Below are 18,902 nucleotides of genomic sequence, written 5' to 3'. Positions count from 1 at the left end.
AATATTATAATACACACAAAATAGTTTTAAGAATTGTTATACCCATTGTGCTATGGAAAAGCAATTTTTTCACAATTTTTCATACTGATGATATAAATCAAAGAACTGAGTTCAAAAGTAACTTGGATGAGATCTTCATCCCCCACCCCCCATTCACTGTGTCCAGCATCCATTCAAAACACAGGCTCATTTATTTCTGTTTGTATTTAATTATATTTGTCCCCTCACGCAGTTTTGTTGAATTAATTTTATTATTCAAATTATATAAAACATTAGTATGATTCCAAAAGTCAAAACTATACAAAAAAGGAACACTTTGAAAACAGGTAATTTTGAGCTAATTTTTTGTCTTTCACTTATATTTAAAATCTCTGTGTGTGTGTGTGTGTGTGTGTGTGTGTGTGTGTGTGTGTTTTCCTGAAGATTGACTCCAGGGGCAAACCCAGAGGCATTTTACCTCTCAGCTGCACCCCGAACATTTTTATTATTATTTTTTGTGGTACTGGGGGTGGAACCCAGAGGCTTTGTACCTCCGGGCTATACTCCCAGACCTATTTTATATTTAATTTGGAAACAGGGTCTCACTAAGTTGATGAGAGCCTCACTAAGTAGCAAAGGCTGGCTTAGAACCTGCACAGTCCTCCTGTCTCAGCCTCCTAAATACTGGGATTACAATCCTGCGCCACCATGCCTGGCTCCCCTTGAACTTTTTTGTTTCATTTTGAAACAGAGTCTCCCTGTGTTGCTGAGAATCTTGCTACCTTGCTGAGGCTGGCTTAAACCTGCAGTTCTCCTGTCCCAGCCTTCCAAGAACTGGGATTATAGGCATGCACCAGTATGCCTGGCTAGAATTCTCTTTTAATTATTGCTAGATATATCTTTCCCAGAAGAATTTAGTGAGACCTCCAATAGGTACACATTCCCCTTGCTCCATTTAAGCTTAGCTGTTGCCATATGCTTTTATTTATTTCTTTACCTGAATCTTCTTAACCCCAAACATACAGGCCAGATGCAGAAAGAAGAAGCAACTGAACCATCACTGAGCTTCCACTAAAAGAGAGACAGGCGGGATCCCTGGCTCCTCCTTGAGAGCATGTGTTGCAATCAGATGGCTCTGTTCCTTTGGCAGGTGTTGCCACATGTGGGGTATTGGAAAGGACACATGCTTTGGAATGACAACTGTTGAATGAGATAAAGATATCTCCAATAAAGCCTCACCCATGGGCATTAAAGGTAAGCACCTGCACGCCATGGGCACTCAGTGCCTTCTTTGGTCAGTGCGTGGGCAGTATTGGTTATGGTGGAATTTACCAATAGCACAATCCATTGGGAGGGAAACCCATGGGAATCAGTATCTCAGAGTGAAGGAAGTCATCTGTGGGGCACCGCACCCTCCACGTGGGCTCATAAAGGAGTTGGTGAGGTAATTTGGGAAATGTGCAGATCTGAGCAAGGCGCTGGACAGATCTTCAGCAAGACACTGTACCTATTGAAAGTTTAGGCTTGTGCCTAGGACTCCACCTTTAATTCAAGATGCTGGGTGTATGCCTGGCCATGGAATATAGCTAATAAGTGTATTGTTCTCTAGAGTTGGAAGTGATGATGCAGTCTGTTTGCAGGATATAAAAAGGATGATCAGAGAAGAACTTGTCAGTGTTCAGTCCTACTGAGAAGATGCTAGGAGAGACAGCCCTCAGTATAAATTAACGAACAGGCTTCTGGTTTATACATCAGTTGCTGGTACAGAGGGTGAGCACTGAGTCGGCCCCCAGGCCTGAGCTCCTCTGGGTCCTCAGGGAAGTCTGACTGTGAGACCTGCAGATCTGAGCTCTGCTTTGCTTCCTGGAGCAGACTGTGAACAAGAATCCTTGACATCTCTTTTCATAGACCAACACGACTGTGAGTATAGGGTGGGCCGGGGATCCTCCCTGCTCCTTCTTATCCTTTAGGATCTCTTTGGTGAGGAATTGAGAGTAAACCCTATGACAGGTGGATCCCACTTTAACCTCATATGCAGCCTATGGAGATCTGTGGCTTCAGAGAGCGTGGGGAACTCTTCCTTGGTCACACTGGTAAGCACTGGGCTGAGATTTGAAGCCAGTACCATCACCATAAAAATTCTTGCAAGAAATCCCACTTTCAATGATATAGGCAGATTTTTTTCAAAGAATATTTTTGATATTGAAAAGTATGCTTTAAACATCCTGATTTTGTATGGATTTCCTGAAGATGTTTGATTGAAGCAAAAGAGAAGGAGGTTCTAAACCTAGGATATTTTAAGAACGCACAGGGGACTGTTAAAAGGTAGTCTGAGGCTACCTTAGGTAGCAAAAACTTCCACCCAGTCTATAGAGGGGACATCTGGAAGGGTTGAAAGGACATTAAAAAATTATGTGACTCATATTTCTTCTTGTACTACCCTGAAGCCAGCCCTTAAAAATCTCGTCCACTGGGCATGCTCCTATCCATCCTGCAGATTGAATGGTACCTCCTCCAGAAATTCTTTCTTGATTTCCCCAGCAGAACGAGTTTCTTTTCTGTTGTTTTCCTAACATCTACTCCTCGAGGGAAAGAACTGTTCCTGCATCTCTGAGAGCTGGGGCAAGTAATCTAACTTCCCTCTTCCTCAGTTTGCTCATCCACGGGAACTGTAGTGGTCCCTTATGAGAGAAGGAACACAAGGTGTTCGGCACAGGGCTGGACACATACTGAGAACTCATCAGTATGTGTTACTTGTGCATCATGCTGAGCCTCCGCAGTGTGTGGAGGAGATGCTCATTTGGTGTTGGTGGAAGGAGAAAAGATAATGGGAAGAAAGGAGAGAGAGAGAGAGAGAGAGCTGCAGAGGTCATCTTTAGCCAGGGCAACGTAACCCTGATATTTTGGAGCTGTGGCTGCTGAATAATTTTTCCAAGTATGCACTCCACTTCGTCAGGTGTAGTCTTGGCGCCTCTATTTCTAAATCCCCCAAGATCTAATCCCACACATGTGTTGTGTGTCTCCCAGCTCTGCAGCAAGCAAAGCTTCACTTGCCTTCACTCTCTGTTCTAAAGTCAACAAGTGTGTGCACATGATGGGAGTGCCGTTGTTTTAGGGGAAAAGGAACTAAATTGTTTGGCATGCTCACACTGTTTCAGATTCTCTCCAATGCAGGGGCAGTGGTGGAATTTAAATTTAGGACTGCACAGACTGGTCTCTTTCCCTTGCTGTCTGTCTCAGGGCTCCCATCCTCTGTAAACTAGAAGGAGGCTGGGCTCAGACTGAGACTAGATTGCAACCCAGATCCCTAGGTGGTGATAAACAAGTTCCATTTTTTTTAAAATGTAACCGGGGATGGAACTCAGGGACTTTCTACCTCCAAGCTATACTCCCAGTCCTATTTTTTTATTCTTTATTTTGAAACAGGATCTCACTAAGTTCCCGTGGCCCTCTCTAAGTAGCCGAGGCTGTCCACGAACCACAATCCTCCTGTCTCAGCCTCCCAAGTACTGGTATTACAAGCGTGCGCCAACATGCCCAGCGACAAGTTCTCTCTTACTAGACCTGAGAAGTATCTGCAGGAATTGAGATGATGTCAGGTGCAGAGAAAGGTGAATGACTTCACATTAGGGCTGAAAGGGCTCTTAGCAATCGTGCAGCTCCAAGCCCCACTTTACAAACAAGAAAACCTGGCTTCAGAAAGGTTATGCCACTCCGTCTCACACACAGATCCAGAATTTGCATTAAAAGCCCGTTTACCATCTGGTCAACATTAGCTCCGTTTTTAATCTGTTTGTTTATGTTCCACCTTTCATTGTAGTTTCACTAGTGAACTTCACCTGTCCAGGTCCGGTACATTTTCTCCTGTCCCAGATGCACTTACAGGGAGCGGGTCAAAGAATGTTTGCTTACTTACTGCTAAAACTAAATTTTTGTTACACCTAGAACTGGAAAGTCTAGTTTCTACCCTGATAAAAGAGAATCTTAAGCACATACTGAGCTACCAGGGATTCATAAATCAGGGTAGTACCAGCCCACAAGGGTCTGGAACAAAGGGAAGGAAAACTTTCATAAAGTAGCTGCAGAAACAAGACAAAGAAAACAATTTTGCTGGGTTAAAGTGGGAAGTTTCTAGCTAGAGATTAGTTGGTGTGTGTGTGTGTGTGTGTGTGTGTGTGTGTGTGTGTGTGTGTATGTAACTGGGGACCAAACCCAGGGGTATTCTACCTCCAAACTATACCCCATTCCTATTTTTTTTTATTGGTGCATTGTAGTCATACATGTTAATGAAGTACAAGACGGTAGAGGTATACATGCACACATCACTCATTTAATCCTTCCCCAATTCCCACCCCAATTTTTGTTCTTAATTTTGAAACAGGTCCTAATTTGTGGAGGGCCTCACAAGTTGCTGAGGCTGGCTGCGATCCTATGATCCTCCTGTTTAGCCTCCCAAGTACTGGGATTACAAGTGTGCACTACCACACTTGGCTGGTTGGAGGTTTTTGATGGGTGTAGTCTCTAGTTTCAATTTTCTATTTAGATTGGCTTTGATCCTTGGTGTAGGAATTTGAATTGCCAGAACTTCTCCAGTCCAATGTCCTCTAAATCAGAATTTTGTTTTCAACAATACCTATTTCTTGTTTCCATACATATTTTCCTTATTGGAAAACAAAGCCTGCAGCCCATCTCTAAAGACCTGAGATCCTTAGGTGTGCTTTGTAAACCAAGCCTCAAAAGTACTTATTTGCATCCAGAAATTCGGGCTGTATCTTATCAATTTTATTCATCTCTGTCTAGTTTGTGGTGCTCTAAAAGGATACCTTGGACTTTATTAAGAACAGAGATTTCTTTCTCACAATTCTGGGCGGAGACTCCAGGGTTGAAGTGCTGGCATCTGGCGAGGGCCTCCCTTGCTGGTCCTCACATGGCGTGAAGGGAAAAGAGCAAGAGGGGCCTAAACTTTCTCTTATAACAAACTCAGAGTTGTTATACTGACAATCTACTTGTGAGGGCAGAGCCTGCCTGACAGATCACTTCTTAAAGGTCACACCTGTCAACACAACACTGTTGCACTGGGGATTATGTTTCCAACATGTAAACTTTGGGGGACAAATTCAAACCATGTCAGTTTTATTAACCCTGGATTCCCAAGAGCCTGACTCTATTCCTAGTATTATGGAATTGCTCATTAAGAGCTTGCTGAGTTACAGGTAGCTGTCATGGTTACTCAGCAGCTAGGCTAGAGCTATTGTTCCTGGGGCAGGTATTGTGATTAGCCCACTACACAGATTCAGCTACTGAGGCTTATAGCAATTAAGTGGCTTCCCAAGTTCTTTTAGATGATAATTAAAATTAGAAGCTGGGCGTGGTGGTGGAGGCTTGCAAACCCAGCATTCAGAAGACTGAGACTGAAGGATCGCGGTTCGCAGACTGCCTCAGCTATTCAGTGAGGCCCTCCACAACTTAGTAAGACCCTGTTTCAAAATAAAAAATAAAAAATAGGTCAGAAGGTATAGCTCAGAGGTCGAATGCTCCTGGATTCCATCCCTAGACTCGCAAAAAAAAAAAAAAAAAATTAGATAATTAGGCCTTTGGTATAATGTTTGTCCGATGGAAAAAATTCTAAACTAGAAGTTTCCTCTACTGGTTTGGCTGTTGATTCATTTATTATTTTTGTTTAGGCACTTCACCTTCGTAAATCTCAGTTTTCTCACTAAAAAATTGTGCTGGTTGGATTTATTAATCTTTTTTTTATTTTTTTTTTTGCGGGTCTGGGGATGGAACCCAGGGGCATTCGACCTCCGAGATACACACCCTGCCCTATTTTTTATTCTTTATTTTGAAACCAGGTCTCACTGAGTTGCAGAGGGCCTCACTAGATAGCTGAGGCTGTCCACGAACCGCGCTCCTCCTGTCTCAGCCTCCCGAATGCTGGGATTACAAGCGTGCGCCACCACGCCCGGTTTATTAAAGTAATCTTTAAAAATAGTTTTCAGCCAGGTTATGTGCTACTGCCAAGTTAGTGATCCAGATTCCATGATTTAGCTGTCTATGCGCACACAATGAAATAAGGAAAAAAGTATTTTCCACTAAATTTTTTTTTTTTTTTTTTTTTTTTTGCGCTACTGGGGATGGAACCCAGGGGCATTCTACCTCTGAGCTATACTCCCATCCTATTTCTTAGTCTTTTTTTATTTTTTGAAACAGGGTTTCACCGAGTTGCGAAGGGCCTCGCTAAGTTGCTGAGGCTGTCTGCGAACTGCGACCCTCTTGTCTCCGCCTCCTGAATGCTGGGATTACAAGCGTGCACCACCAGGCCCAGCTTCCACTCAGTTTTTAATACATATTCAAATTGTATCACAATAGCTAATCACAATGATATTAGCCAGCAACATTTAAGTTTAATGTGGACTCAAATTTTTAAATAAATATATATGCTATAGAAGCATTAAATGGCCAGGCGTGGTGGTGCACACTTGTAATCCCAGCATTTGGGAGGCTGAGATGGGAGAATTGTGGTTCACGGACGGCCTCAGCTACTACTGAATGAGGCCCTTTGCAAGTCAGTGAGGCCCTGTTTCAAAATAAAGAATTAAAAAAAAATAGGGCTGGGGTGTAGCTTGGAGGTAGAATGACCCTGGGTTCCATTCACCATACTGGAAAAAAAAAATACAAGTATTAAATGTAGCCAGGTGTGGTGGTGCATGCCTGTAATCTCAGTACTTGGGACGCTAAGACAGGAAAATTGCATGTTGGAGGTCAGCCTCAGCAACTTAATGAACTCTTAGAAATATAGTGAGGCCCTGTTTCAAAACAAAAAGGCCAAAATGGGCGGGGGTTATACCTTGGAGTAGAATGCCCTGGGCTCAATCCCTAGCACCATAAAAAGAAAAAAAAAATACCTTTTTATATTTAGCTCTCTGTTATCATCCCGGGATTTCTACACCCTGGATTTCTGTCCAGGCCACAGGAACATTTCTTTCAATCCATTTGGAAGATGTCTACTTTCAGTCAAAAATTATTTGGCCTCTCTCACCTGTGTCTCATAAAAAAAAAAATCTCACATATAGCCATCCTAATATAGTGCAAAAATGCACTTTGGGTTAATTTTATCTGTAGGTAAATTAGAACTATTACTTTCAGAAAGCTTGCTTATAGTCTGGTAAGTATAGGGAAATGTGGTTTAAATAGTTTTCTTCACCTCAAATTTCAGAGAGTATTTAACGTACTATATGTGTTGAGACACTACAAGCTTATATATTGGGTGAAACTGTTCCTAACTTATTTTAATATAGAATCCTTAAAGTTGGGGTGGAGGGAGGGCAGGGGTGTTGTTCATTTTGTGGTCTAGGGTTCTAGGGAATGCCTTCTGATATAACCTAATTTAGAAGCTTTCTCTCTTGGATTTTTTTCATGATAAACTACTGCTGGTGTTTTGTATGTGTGTGTGTGTGTGTGTGTTTGTGTGTGTGTGTGTGTGTGTGTTTGTGTGTGTGTGTGTGATTTATTTTTATATTTCCTTATTTATTTATTTTATGATGCTGGGTATTGAACCTCTGCTAGGCAAGTACTCTACCATGGAGCTATATCTCCAGCCCTGAAATAGAAAATTTTAAAAAGACAATTGTGTTTCATAAGTCTCAGCAAGTAAAACCTTCCTACCTTCCTGAACCCCAAACAGAAGCTGGAAAAGGAAGACAAGAGTTCCGGCCAGTGCTCCCTGGTGTCCATGTTATCTTTCTTTAATAGTAGGAGATTTTAGTCTTCTGATGGATTTACTTCCCATATAGATCTGTAAAAGGAATAACCGACCTGGAGTGTGATGTGAGAACTTTTGATATCTCATTAGTTTTCTCCCTTACATATAATCTTTGGCTTAAAATAATCTAAACAAGGCTAAATAGAATGCTTTCCAGCCGATGCTCAAAGTACATTAGGAATGTCACCTCACTTGAGGTAGGTGAGGAAACGTTAAGCTTCCTGTCTGATGTAATGCCTGCTCTGAGCAGGGTGAGCACGGGGGTTTGCCTGGGAAGCCTCAACTCACTGGGCTCCTACAGTCTAAAGTAACCGTGAGTGTGGCCAAGGAGACCAGCTGCAGAAAAGGTCGGGAGAAGGTGAGAATACTTCATGTTCTGATTCAGTTGGAGACCCAGACACATGACAGAATCCAGTCCTGACCTCATAAGGCCCTGATCAAATGTTTGCTATGATTTGGGGGAAATTGTTAGGAAACATATTTGTTTACACATACATGTGAATATGGGACTGCTCAGCAGTGTAAGATTACAACATCTGCAAACCCTGTTTAAAATATTAACTCAGGGAAATCCACTTTTGGAATTCAAGGTGGTAAGTTATGACAGGGTCATTTCAAATCCTGGCCAGCCATTCAGATTGCAGTTATGAAACTGTTCACACCTCCCTTAAAGAGCCCCACATGACAGCCAGTTCCTGTGCCTCTGCAGAGTGACCCATTCTGGGTCTTATTCCCCACAGAATGGGCCTGCTCCGATGCCTGGTGCTCTGTGCCCTGGTTGCATGCTTTGGGGCCAGATCTCCACCACAGCAGACCTTCAAGGACTCCCCTTTTCTGCTCTCCCGGGGCTGCAACGACTCAGATGTGCTGTCGATCGCACGTTTTGCCCTGCAGGACATCAACAGAGATCTAAAAGATGGCTATGTGCTGAGCCTCAATCGCGTGAACGATGTCTCGGAACACAGACAGGCAAGTGGTGCCCCCCTCCTGGAACAGGCATGTAGGGACTGGCCGGGGTGGGAGGCCACAGATGCATGCCGGCAGGTGCTCTGAAAGTGGAAACATTGCTGAGAAGGCCCTGTCCTCCTCTGTTAGGGAGCACTACAGTGCTCTTATTGTTCCTGGGAACAAATGCTTGTTCCTACTCAGGCACCTAAGGGTCAACAGTTTATAAGGAATCTTCACAAATATCATACTCTTCGGCTCGCTCATAAAAGAAAGACTGTTTTATCTGGTCTCTATGGGTTTCTGTCTCATGTGGACTATGGTGTATTTCTCCACCCCTTCCCACAGGATCACCTGGGATCTCTGTTCTATCTCACGCTGGACGTGCTGGAAACCAATTGTCATGTGCTCAGCAAGAAGAATTGGGAGGACTGTGAGGAGAGGAGTTTTTTTCAATCAGTAAGTTCTTGTTTTGCTGGGTGGAGTTACCATGTACTTGCTCCAATGCTGCAGGTGGAAACAAGTTTAATTTTAGGGGTTTCTGAGATGTCTCATTGGGGTGATGCTGACCAGAATTGAAAAGTTGTCCCTGAATAGGTTTTGTATTTTTCTTTTTTAACTCCCAGAATCCTCCTGTTGGCTCTAAGTCAGTGTTTAACTTGTGAGAAAAAGACCTGTAGTAAACATTCTGGATGTGGGATAAAGGCAGACAGTAGAAGTGATAGAGAGATTTTAAAATTCATTTTATTTTCTTTTGTTTTAATGAACACTAAAATGAAGTTTGGGTTAGGAAAAAGGATAGCTTAAAGCATGGTGGTTTGGGTTCTGAGGGTTGCTATGGAAGGTTTTTCTGGAATCACAGAACCCAAAAGGCCGCAAAATTCATCCTTTCAGAGATGATCATTGGAGAGTTTTGAAAATAATACTGTCAGTTTTTATTTGACTTCTAATTATCCTGTGGTTATTTCCATTAATTGAAATATGAGTTCAGAATATTGAACTAAGTGTTTAAAAGTAAGATTTGATCATGATATGTTTTTTGAATCATTTAACTAAATTTGTCAACCTCACCTGACTGATCTTGAAAAGCAAATAGTTCTCTCATCCTGTTGTTAGTTGTATTTGTTATGGTGACACCACTATGACAACACATACACTAAAATGTGTATATTGGCTCTAGTGTGATGGAAATTTATTTCTTATTCATGTAGCGTTCAAAAGGAAGTTCCTGGGTTGGGGAGGGGATGCTACTCCAGGAGTAATTTGGAGGCCCAGGTTTCTCCCATGCTGTCAGGAGACCACCATGCTCATCTGCATCAAGCTATGAAAAATGAAAGAGCAAGGGGAATAGAGAGAGTGTGGCAGACCCGGAAGTGATTGCCCTGCTCATTTTCTGTAGTTAGAACTTAGTTATCCACACCTGACTGCAAGGATGGCTAGGAAGTGTAGCTTGCTGTGTCCCAGGAAAAGGTTAAACAGTTTGATGATCAACTATAGTTCTTCCCATCCCAAGCACAGCATTTAATGTTAAGATTCTCAGTACTTTAAAATAAAATCTCCAAATTCCAATTTGGGGAGTATTTTAAAACCCTCATGGTTCCATCCATCATGCCATTAAAATGTATTTGTTGGTTCCAGGTTTATGGTCAATGCAAAGCAATGTTTTTAGTTAACAAGCCAAGAAGAGTTCTCTATTTAGCTGCCTATAACTGTTCTCTTCGCCCAGGTAAGAGATTGTGATGATTTTGCTAATTTTAACAAAAGACTGAAAAGAGCATTTAACCAGGGCTTTGCCAAGAGTGCATAGGATGTCAACCACCTGTACTCATTCCAACACCAATTGCTCGATACTTTCAGTACTCACCTCCCTACTGAAATTCAACTCACACTGCTCCTTTTCCTACAGTTAATCTTTCCAAATCACTTTGAATAGCTCTATACTTAGGTCTTAATTCAAATTCTAAGTTTTAGTCTTTCATAAATGGAACAATCTCTACAACTTATCCTCATGTTCATTTCTAGAGATCTCTGCCATTATTTTCCTGACATTTCATTCAACTTCATTATTACTCAGTTCATTCAATTTCATTATTATTTGACCATTGTACCTTCCAATCTCTGCGTCTTGTCTGTGCCTCTCCCTCAGATGAGCATGCCCTCCTCTGTGCCCTTGAAACTCGTACTACTTCTTTAAGGAACAACAGCAATACTGTTTCAACCACTTCATTCTCTATTCAGGAAAGGAATGGTGCTCTCCTATTAAACATTCCTATGAAACTGACTAAGCTGCCCATGAACACAGAGCATGCACTACCCTGAGTAGTCTTCTTCTTGAGTCTTCTACTTGAGGAGTCTTCTATCTTTTGTTTTGTAAAATATTTTGATCCTTTTTCTCCCTATTCCTCACTGTTTAGTCCTATCAAGTTGAAAGAGTCACCGATGTTGAACAAATAAGGTTGAAACTAGTGACATCTGAAATAAGCACATGCACTCATTCTGTATCTTGATTTTTCAAAAGAATGTCCTTGGAAAGCACGTGGTCTAAGCATAAAAGCACAGGATATGGCTACTTATTAAGCTACTGTGTGTATGTAACTGACTCCCCTTCAGATCTTGTTAAGATGCAGATTCTGATTCCTTGGGCCTGGGCTGGCCTGAGACTCTGTGTTTCAAACAAACTCCAGGTGATAACAATGCTGCTGGTTCCCTTTGAGTAATAAGGCAACAGAGGAAGGATTGTATTAGCCATAGTATAAGGTTCCCGATTGCGAAGACAAGACATCTAAAATAAATTAGGGAACAACAACTAATTAACAATCTTAGGACTTTCATGGAAGTCATAGATGTCAGAGTTCTGGGGCTCAGGAAGTGACATTCCATGCATACTATACCACACAGGAGCGGCATACTGTGGATGCAATGCCCTGTGATCTTCCTCAGTCCCCAACATACAATTAATCCAAACAATGTGTTTTCTCTGCAAAAACAACTGCAAGGCAAGTTCCCTAGCTTGACTCTCACACTAGATTTGCCATCCCCACCTTTTCACAAACAGAAAATGTGGTGGTACCATAGTGTGATCATTCTTTCCAGTTACACAGTGATTTGACCAATTGTACCATAGTGTGATCATTCTTTCCAGTTACACAGTGATTTGACCAATTATATTTTACGGTTCACTTGCCTTTTCTAACCAAAGAGGGTGTACCTCCACCTCGTGTTATGTTGCTTACTTATTCTTTTAGCATTTACTAAGCACCATGTGTGAGATATTGGGATAAGAGTTAAGGACTAAAAGATGAATGAGACATGGTAGTGACAAAGTCCCATCTTTTAAAGGTACTCAGTCTACTTAACAGAGGCAATGAGATGAGACATTGAGATGGGTTGTGGTGAGATGTCTTTTATCAGTGCATCGCATTATGAGTCTTTGAGCAAAATTCCTAGAGTAAATAAATTTGTGTGGAATAAAAACTACCTTACTTTGATTTATTTTTTAATTATGAAGGTAATACTTCTCATTTTATAAAATTCATTGCCAACAGCAAGTTTTTTCCAGAAAATGCCTTTAATTCTCCATTCTTGCCAACACTGAGTTATACTGTTTTTATTAGGTTTTTGCTTCTGTCATATGACTTATGACTATTCACTGGATTAAAAATCAATAACATTTTTCAACTCTGTCATTGGTATCAATAGTTTCTCGAAGAGAGATCCAGAGTAAATGCCCAGACTGCCCAAGTCCCCGTCCCGCTAATTTGTCTGATCCCAGTATTTTGGAAGCTGTCACTGAGTCTCTTGCAAAATACAACGCAGAAAGCACCTCGAAGCAGTACTCTCTCGTCAAAGTCACCAGGGCCTCAAGTCAGGTAAGACTAACATGCCCAGGTCACGTACACAGGCAGTATGTCTCAACGGAGCCATAAAGTCTTAAGCTGAGGGGAGAATCAGGCTCTCCTTTTGATTAGAACCCAAGAGCCTTTCTCTACATTTCCTTTGCTGGTAGACCTGATGCACATTCAGTCATATTTAAGCGTCTGTCATGTCACATGACTTGATTTTACTTCACAAACCTGAAGGCAGGAAGATAAATAAATTCAAGTTCTCATTGGGGAAGGGTCTACCTAGGTTCACTATTTACTGCTACATGTTTGTATCTTAATGACCAGGGACCCGTTAGTAAGACAACATTTACTCCATGTTAAGGCCAAGACTAGATGTTGGATTTATGGATTAGATGAAACAGGGGCTCATTTGTATTTGGATTATGTTGATATCTCTCTTATATGAAAAAAACAAAAACCTAAAAGATAAATCTGCAAGATAAAAATAATCTAATTAAGGGCACATGTTTAAGACCCATTCAAATACTTAATAAAGGAAGAAAGGTATTATCATTATGTTTTCTATAAAACAAAATTATAGTAGATGGTTTGATCCACATGGGGCTTATAGGGACAATGGATATGTGTGTTGGCAACACCTCTGGAGATATAGCATTTCAGTAAACTTAATGTTGCCAAACTCAAATCTTTTCTTCATATAGGAAGGTTTGGTTTTAATGTCTCAACTCTTGTCTTGTAACAGTGGGTGTATGGCCCTGCTTACTTTGTGGAATATTTAATCAAAGAGTCGCCATGTACAGAATCCAAGGCCAGTAGCTGCTCACTCCAGCCATCTGACTCTGAGGTGAGTGCTCCTGAATGTCTTCATAGATACGATCACTTGAAGTTTACAGATTATCTCTAAGTATGATAAACTTTACATGAGGTGTTGTAAAGCATAGATCATTTTCCTCGCCAAAAGGAGCAACTGACTAGTTAGAAACTGATCAGGTCTAGCTGCAATAGCAAGGGGTTTTATTCAACTATAAGTATAATTTTCATCATCAGTGTGATGCAACTGAAAAAAGTAGTCATGAGGGCTATAAAATCTAGACCAATTGGCAATGATCTTACTTTGATTTCGACAAATTAGATTGCATTTGGAATACAGCAAGGTGTTCCATTCCTTCAATCACTCTTTAAGAAAGACTAAGTCAAAGAAAGCACCCACAATGGGGAGGGTACTTTGAAACCGAAACACACTGGATGGGAATGTCAATTGGCACAAATGTGTTGGAGCAAATTGGACAAAACATATTTTCCCCTTACTTACTTATTTATAGTAGCATATTATGAGGATATAATTTATGTACCATAACATTCATTCTTTTGAAGTATAAAATCAGTGTGTTTTCTTTTTTAGTATATCCACAGAGTTGGGCCACAAGCACACTGTGCCACTCCACAATGATGAATATTTTTTATCAGCTCCCAAAAGAAATCCCTTACCCATCAACACATATTTCCTATGGCCATGCCTCACAAACCCATGGAAATAGCTAATCTACTTTCCATCTCTATGGCTTTGTCTATTCCATTTATTCATACAAATGGAATCATGCAGTATGTGATGTGATATGAATGTGATGTGTGTGTGTGTGTGTGTGTGTGTGTGTGTGTGTGTGTGTGTATGAGAACACATTTACATTTGTTTAAAAAATATGCTGAAAGCCGGGCGTGGTGGCGCATGCTTGTAATCCCCGCGCTTGGGAGGCAGAGACAGGAGGATCACGCAGGTACGAAGCCAGCCGTGCTGGAGTAAGAGACCCTGTTTCAAAAATATAAAATAGGTCTGGGAGTGTAGCCCGGAGGTAGAAGGGCTTCCAGGAACCCCTGTACCACCAAAAATAAATAATTAAATAAATAAATAAATAAATAATAAAAAATATGCTGAAATGATCAAATTTCCTCCATCAAATTAACCAATGAGATGGTAATGCTAAAATCAACACTGTTTATGCCAATTACTTTAAAAATATTTCTTTTAAAATTAGTAGCACATTTTGTTCAAATTAATGTGATTCACTGTAATATTTCTATCATTCATATAGCATGCATTGACCAATTAGCTACCCACCTTCTTTTACCCTTACCTCCACCCCAGTAAGCTTCTTTAACTTACTATGTTTTCCACCTACTTCTTTAAATTAGTAAGTTTCCCCACCTACCAAATGTTTTACCTCTTCTACAGCCAAATAATATTTCAATGAATGAATATTATTTTATTCGTAAGTTGGTGTACATTGGGGTTATCTCCTGGTATAAACAAGTATCTAAGATTTCATATAAATATATGCTTTCATTTCTCTTGAATATAAATATATATATATATATATATATATATATATATATATATATATATATATATCTTGAAGAGGATCTTATGAGAACTCTGTGTTTAACTCTTTGACTCACTGCCATACTGTTTACCCAAATGATAACACCAATTTCATCACCCTATCAGCAATGTTTGATTGCTTCAGTTTCTATACATCTTTGTTAGTGCTTATTATTATATTTCTTTTTGGCTATAGCCATTTTTCTTTGAATGAACTGGTATATTGTTGTGGTTTTTACTTACATCCTTTTTTATTTTAGTTTTTGAGACAGGGTCTCACTAAATTCCCCAGGCTGGCCTCAAGCTTGTGATCCTCTTGCTTCATCTTCCTGAGTAGCTAAGATTATAGGCATGTGCCACCATACCTGGCCAAAATAGATTTTTTTATACCGATCTTGTGTCCTATAATCTTGATGAAGTCATTTATTGGTTCTAATACTCTTCTAGTGATTTCTCTATACAAGATCATGTCATCTGCAAATAGAGATAGTTTTGCTTTCCAATCTTGATGCCACATATGCCCATAGACTTTGTGGTCCATCTTTCAAGCACATCACAAACTTTCTTTGTGTTCCACTCCAGTGTCAGCACCAGATAGACTGATAAATTCCTGTAGCTCAGCAAATTCTAGCCAGTATGGGAATGGCCGGGCTGTTCTTGGTACAAGCACCCGCAGTCTCTCCAGGTGGTCTCTGAGTGCCTTTCCTCTATGATGAGATGATAAAAAGGTGAAGGAAAAGGCTGAAGCACAATCCCCAAAGATTTCATATGTTAATGGATTTTTCACCTTAAAGAATTTCACATCTTCTCTTAATGTTTTTTGGAGGTGGATGAGAAAGTAATGTCCAGGCAATCTACTTTAATATATTAGTAAATTTTATGTGTGTATTTTATCAATAATTTACTTTATCAACATTTTATTTAGAAAGATTTTATTAATAATATTCTATCTACATTTGAAAATGTATATACTCAACTCTAAAATTCCTCTTCTAGAAATTTAAAGAAGTAACTAGAAACATGTGAAAAGATGTTGTTTCAATGTGTAAACAAAAAAGTAGGTCAAATCTAGTTGTCCTACAAAAGAGAGTTTGTTAAAATGATAGAGGCATACAAGTAGCCATTATCATCAAGAGACTAGCCAATACCATAAAAATTTTTCATAATACACTTTCAATGACAAAATTTTTATAAAATGATTTGTGATATATAATCTTAGCATTGTAGAAGAAAATATTTCTGCATAGAAAAAAAAGATTGGAAGAAAAAAAACCAAATAATTGCAGGTAACAAGTACCTGTGATGAAATTACAGGCCTTTTATTTTCTTTTTGTTTATCTATATTCTAAAAAACTATTTATTATATTTGTAATAAGAAAAAAAAGTTGTTTTAATTTAAAATAAATAGAAGTTGAAGTTGAAGGAGCTGAGAATGGTTTTGAGAAGAAAACACTCAGGTGTTTTATACAAAAGATAAAAGCAAGTTTTCTAATTGACCCTAGGGTAGAAGGAAGGCCAAGAGATAAAAGTTATATACACAGGTTTTGCCGGGCGTGGTGGCGTACGCTTGTAATCCCAGCGCTTGGGAGGCGGAAACAGGAGGATTGCGCAGGTTCGAAGCCAGACGCGCTGGCTTAAAAGACCCTGTTTCCAAAAAATAATAAAGTATAAAACCAGTCTGGGAGTGTAGTCCAGAGGTAGAAGGGCTCTCAGGAACCCCAGTACCACCAAAAGGAAAAAAGAAAAAAAGAAAAAAAATAGATAGTTTTCTGTTCAATGCAAAGAACTTTCTAATAGAGTTTTGTTTCACAAGAAATACTGAGTTCTCCATTACTGGAGACAATTTAGCCTAGTTTGGTAGAGATGACTTAGAATTGGCTCAGAGCCTGTACATGGTAGAAGCATAAAACTCTAACTGTTGTCTACACAAGCAGAAAGCAAGTTGACTTCTATTTTATGATCATTGATAATCTTATAATCATATGACTTTGTATTTTTTTTTTCTTATAGCCTGTTGGTCTTTGCAAAGGTTCTCTTGGTCGAAGAGACTCAGAAAAGTTTGTCTCTGTGACTTGTGACTTCTTCGAATCACAGGTATTTTTCTTTTTCACTCCATTGTTTTCCTGTGAATGAAAGAGTAGGTTATCTATCTTAAGCTGCCACTACCCCCACCCCCAACTTTCCCATTATCATGACCCACTTCACTAAGCTAAGGCTGCACCCATGTGGTAGCTGGTCAGAAACCTGTCACACTTTTTTTTAGTCATAGTGTGGTTCTACAGGATAAAGAAGACACAATCAGAAACAGGGAGCTTGGATGGCTCAAGTCTCCAAGCATAAAACTCAGTGCCCCCCAAGAAATATTACCCCAAACCTGAGGAAGAAGTCATTTTCCTGAGAACATTCAGTCCCTCTCCACATATATTTATTGAGCATTTACTATGAGGCAGCCTGGTGTAGTTGAGACAGGCCATTTGGGTTCTGGTCCTGCTCTGCCCCTGTGAGCCATGGGGCCATAATGACTTACATCAGAGTCTTGCTTCCTTTTCTATACAATGAGGTTGCAACACTAACCTCGTTCAGATCGCTGTGAGAAACAAGTGAGAGGATCCAGATGAAGGCACAGACCAGCTTAGCTGGATACCAGGCATAGCAGGGCTTTCCCTGTGGAATTCTGCATTTGAAAACATTTTGCCAGGCATGGTGGTGCATGCCTGTAATCCAGTACTTAGGCAGCTGAGACAGGAAAATCACAGATTCAAGAACAGCCATAACAAGTAGTGAGACTGAGAACCTGTTTCAAAGTAAAAATAACAGTAAGGTTGGGGGTATAACTTGAAAGTAGAATGTTTCTGGACTCAATGTCAAGTACCAAAAAGAAAAAAAAGAAAACATTCATATTTCAGGTTCAGGCCCCTGGAGATGAAACTTCTACTGCCAACAAGGGATCTGAGAAACTCCCCGAAGTGAAAGAAGCTAAGCACAAAAACACAGCTCCCTCCACCCCTTCCTCCGAAACTGTGCCAAGGGGATCTGTCCAATACCTCCCTGACCTGGATGACGAGAAGGCTGAAGATTCCAAGGGGAAGAGCGCTCCGGAAGCCTTCCCACTGCAGCTGGATCTAACTGCGAATTCCCAGGGAGACACTTTGGATGTCTCCTTTCTCTTCATGGGGCCTGAAGAGAAGAAGCTGGTTGTCTTGCCTTTCCCCCATAAAGAAGAGCACTCTGCTGAGTGCCCAGGACCTGCCCGGGATGCCAGACCTCTTGTCCTCCCACCTTGAGAATCACAGAGAAGCTTCCTTGGGGCATAGCATCCTGGAGGAGATGAGAAGTGGTGGGAATGGGACAGAGAGAGTGGGTTTAAATGTAGAGAGTGGCTAATAAAGTGTGTCTTTGACTCTTCTCAGTCTCAGTGTGTTGATTGGATATAGAAATAATAAGACTAGTGGGGCGTGGTGGCACATGCTTGTAATCCCAGCATTTGGGAGGCTGAGGCAGGAACTTGTGGTTTGAGGACAGCCTCAGCTACTTAGTAAGGCCCTTTGAAACTCAGTGAGACCCTGTTTCAAAATAAAGACTAAACAATAGGGTTATGGGTGTATCTCAGAGATAGAATGCCCCTGGGTTCCATCCCCAGTATTCCCCCCACACAAAGAAATAATGAGACTAGCATCCCCCTGCCCATATAAATACTTAATTTCAATGGACACTGGATATGGCCAACCCAAACTGTGCAGTCTCAAGTCATGGATGGAGACCTCTCTGTATTTTAAACCTTTTACTTATAAAGATATTTACCCTTTCAACACAGAGGTATGCTCAACTCTCTGCATTAAAGCTCTCCACGAGTAAGACACTTGCCTAATTCTAAGAGGCCCAAGAAACTAAGGCTCAGCAGAGTTGCTCTCTAACTCTTCTTTAGCTACATGATCAAGCCCAGCAGGGTAGTGTCCATGTGTTCATGCTATTTCTACTCCGCCTCTTTTTTTTT

The 18,902-nt window shown here is 40.6% G+C and overlaps 1 protein-coding gene across 1 annotated transcript; it reads left to right on the top strand.

Moving 5' to 3' along the window:
* Positions 1-8,464: 8,464 nt before the first annotated feature.
* On the top strand, positions 8,465-18,192 carry FETUB (fetuin B; the record flags this gene model as incomplete). Its single annotated transcript, XM_080696555.1, has 7 exons — positions 8,465-8,710; positions 9,035-9,145; positions 10,325-10,412; positions 12,386-12,555; positions 13,274-13,375; positions 16,919-17,002; positions 17,815-18,192. The coding sequence occupies exons 1-7, from the start codon at positions 8,483-8,485 to the stop codon at positions 18,190-18,192; spliced, it is 1,161 nt and encodes a 386-aa protein (XP_080552681.1). The 5' UTR covers positions 8,465-8,482.
* Positions 18,193-18,902: the final 710 nt, after the last annotated feature.

Source organism: Muscardinus avellanarius (genome assembly GCF_963383645.1).
Source record: "Muscardinus avellanarius genome assembly, chromosome: 5".
Lineage (NCBI taxonomy): Eukaryota > Metazoa > Chordata > Mammalia > Rodentia > Gliridae > Muscardinus > Muscardinus avellanarius.
This window is presented reverse-complemented; position numbering and strand designations above follow the sequence as displayed.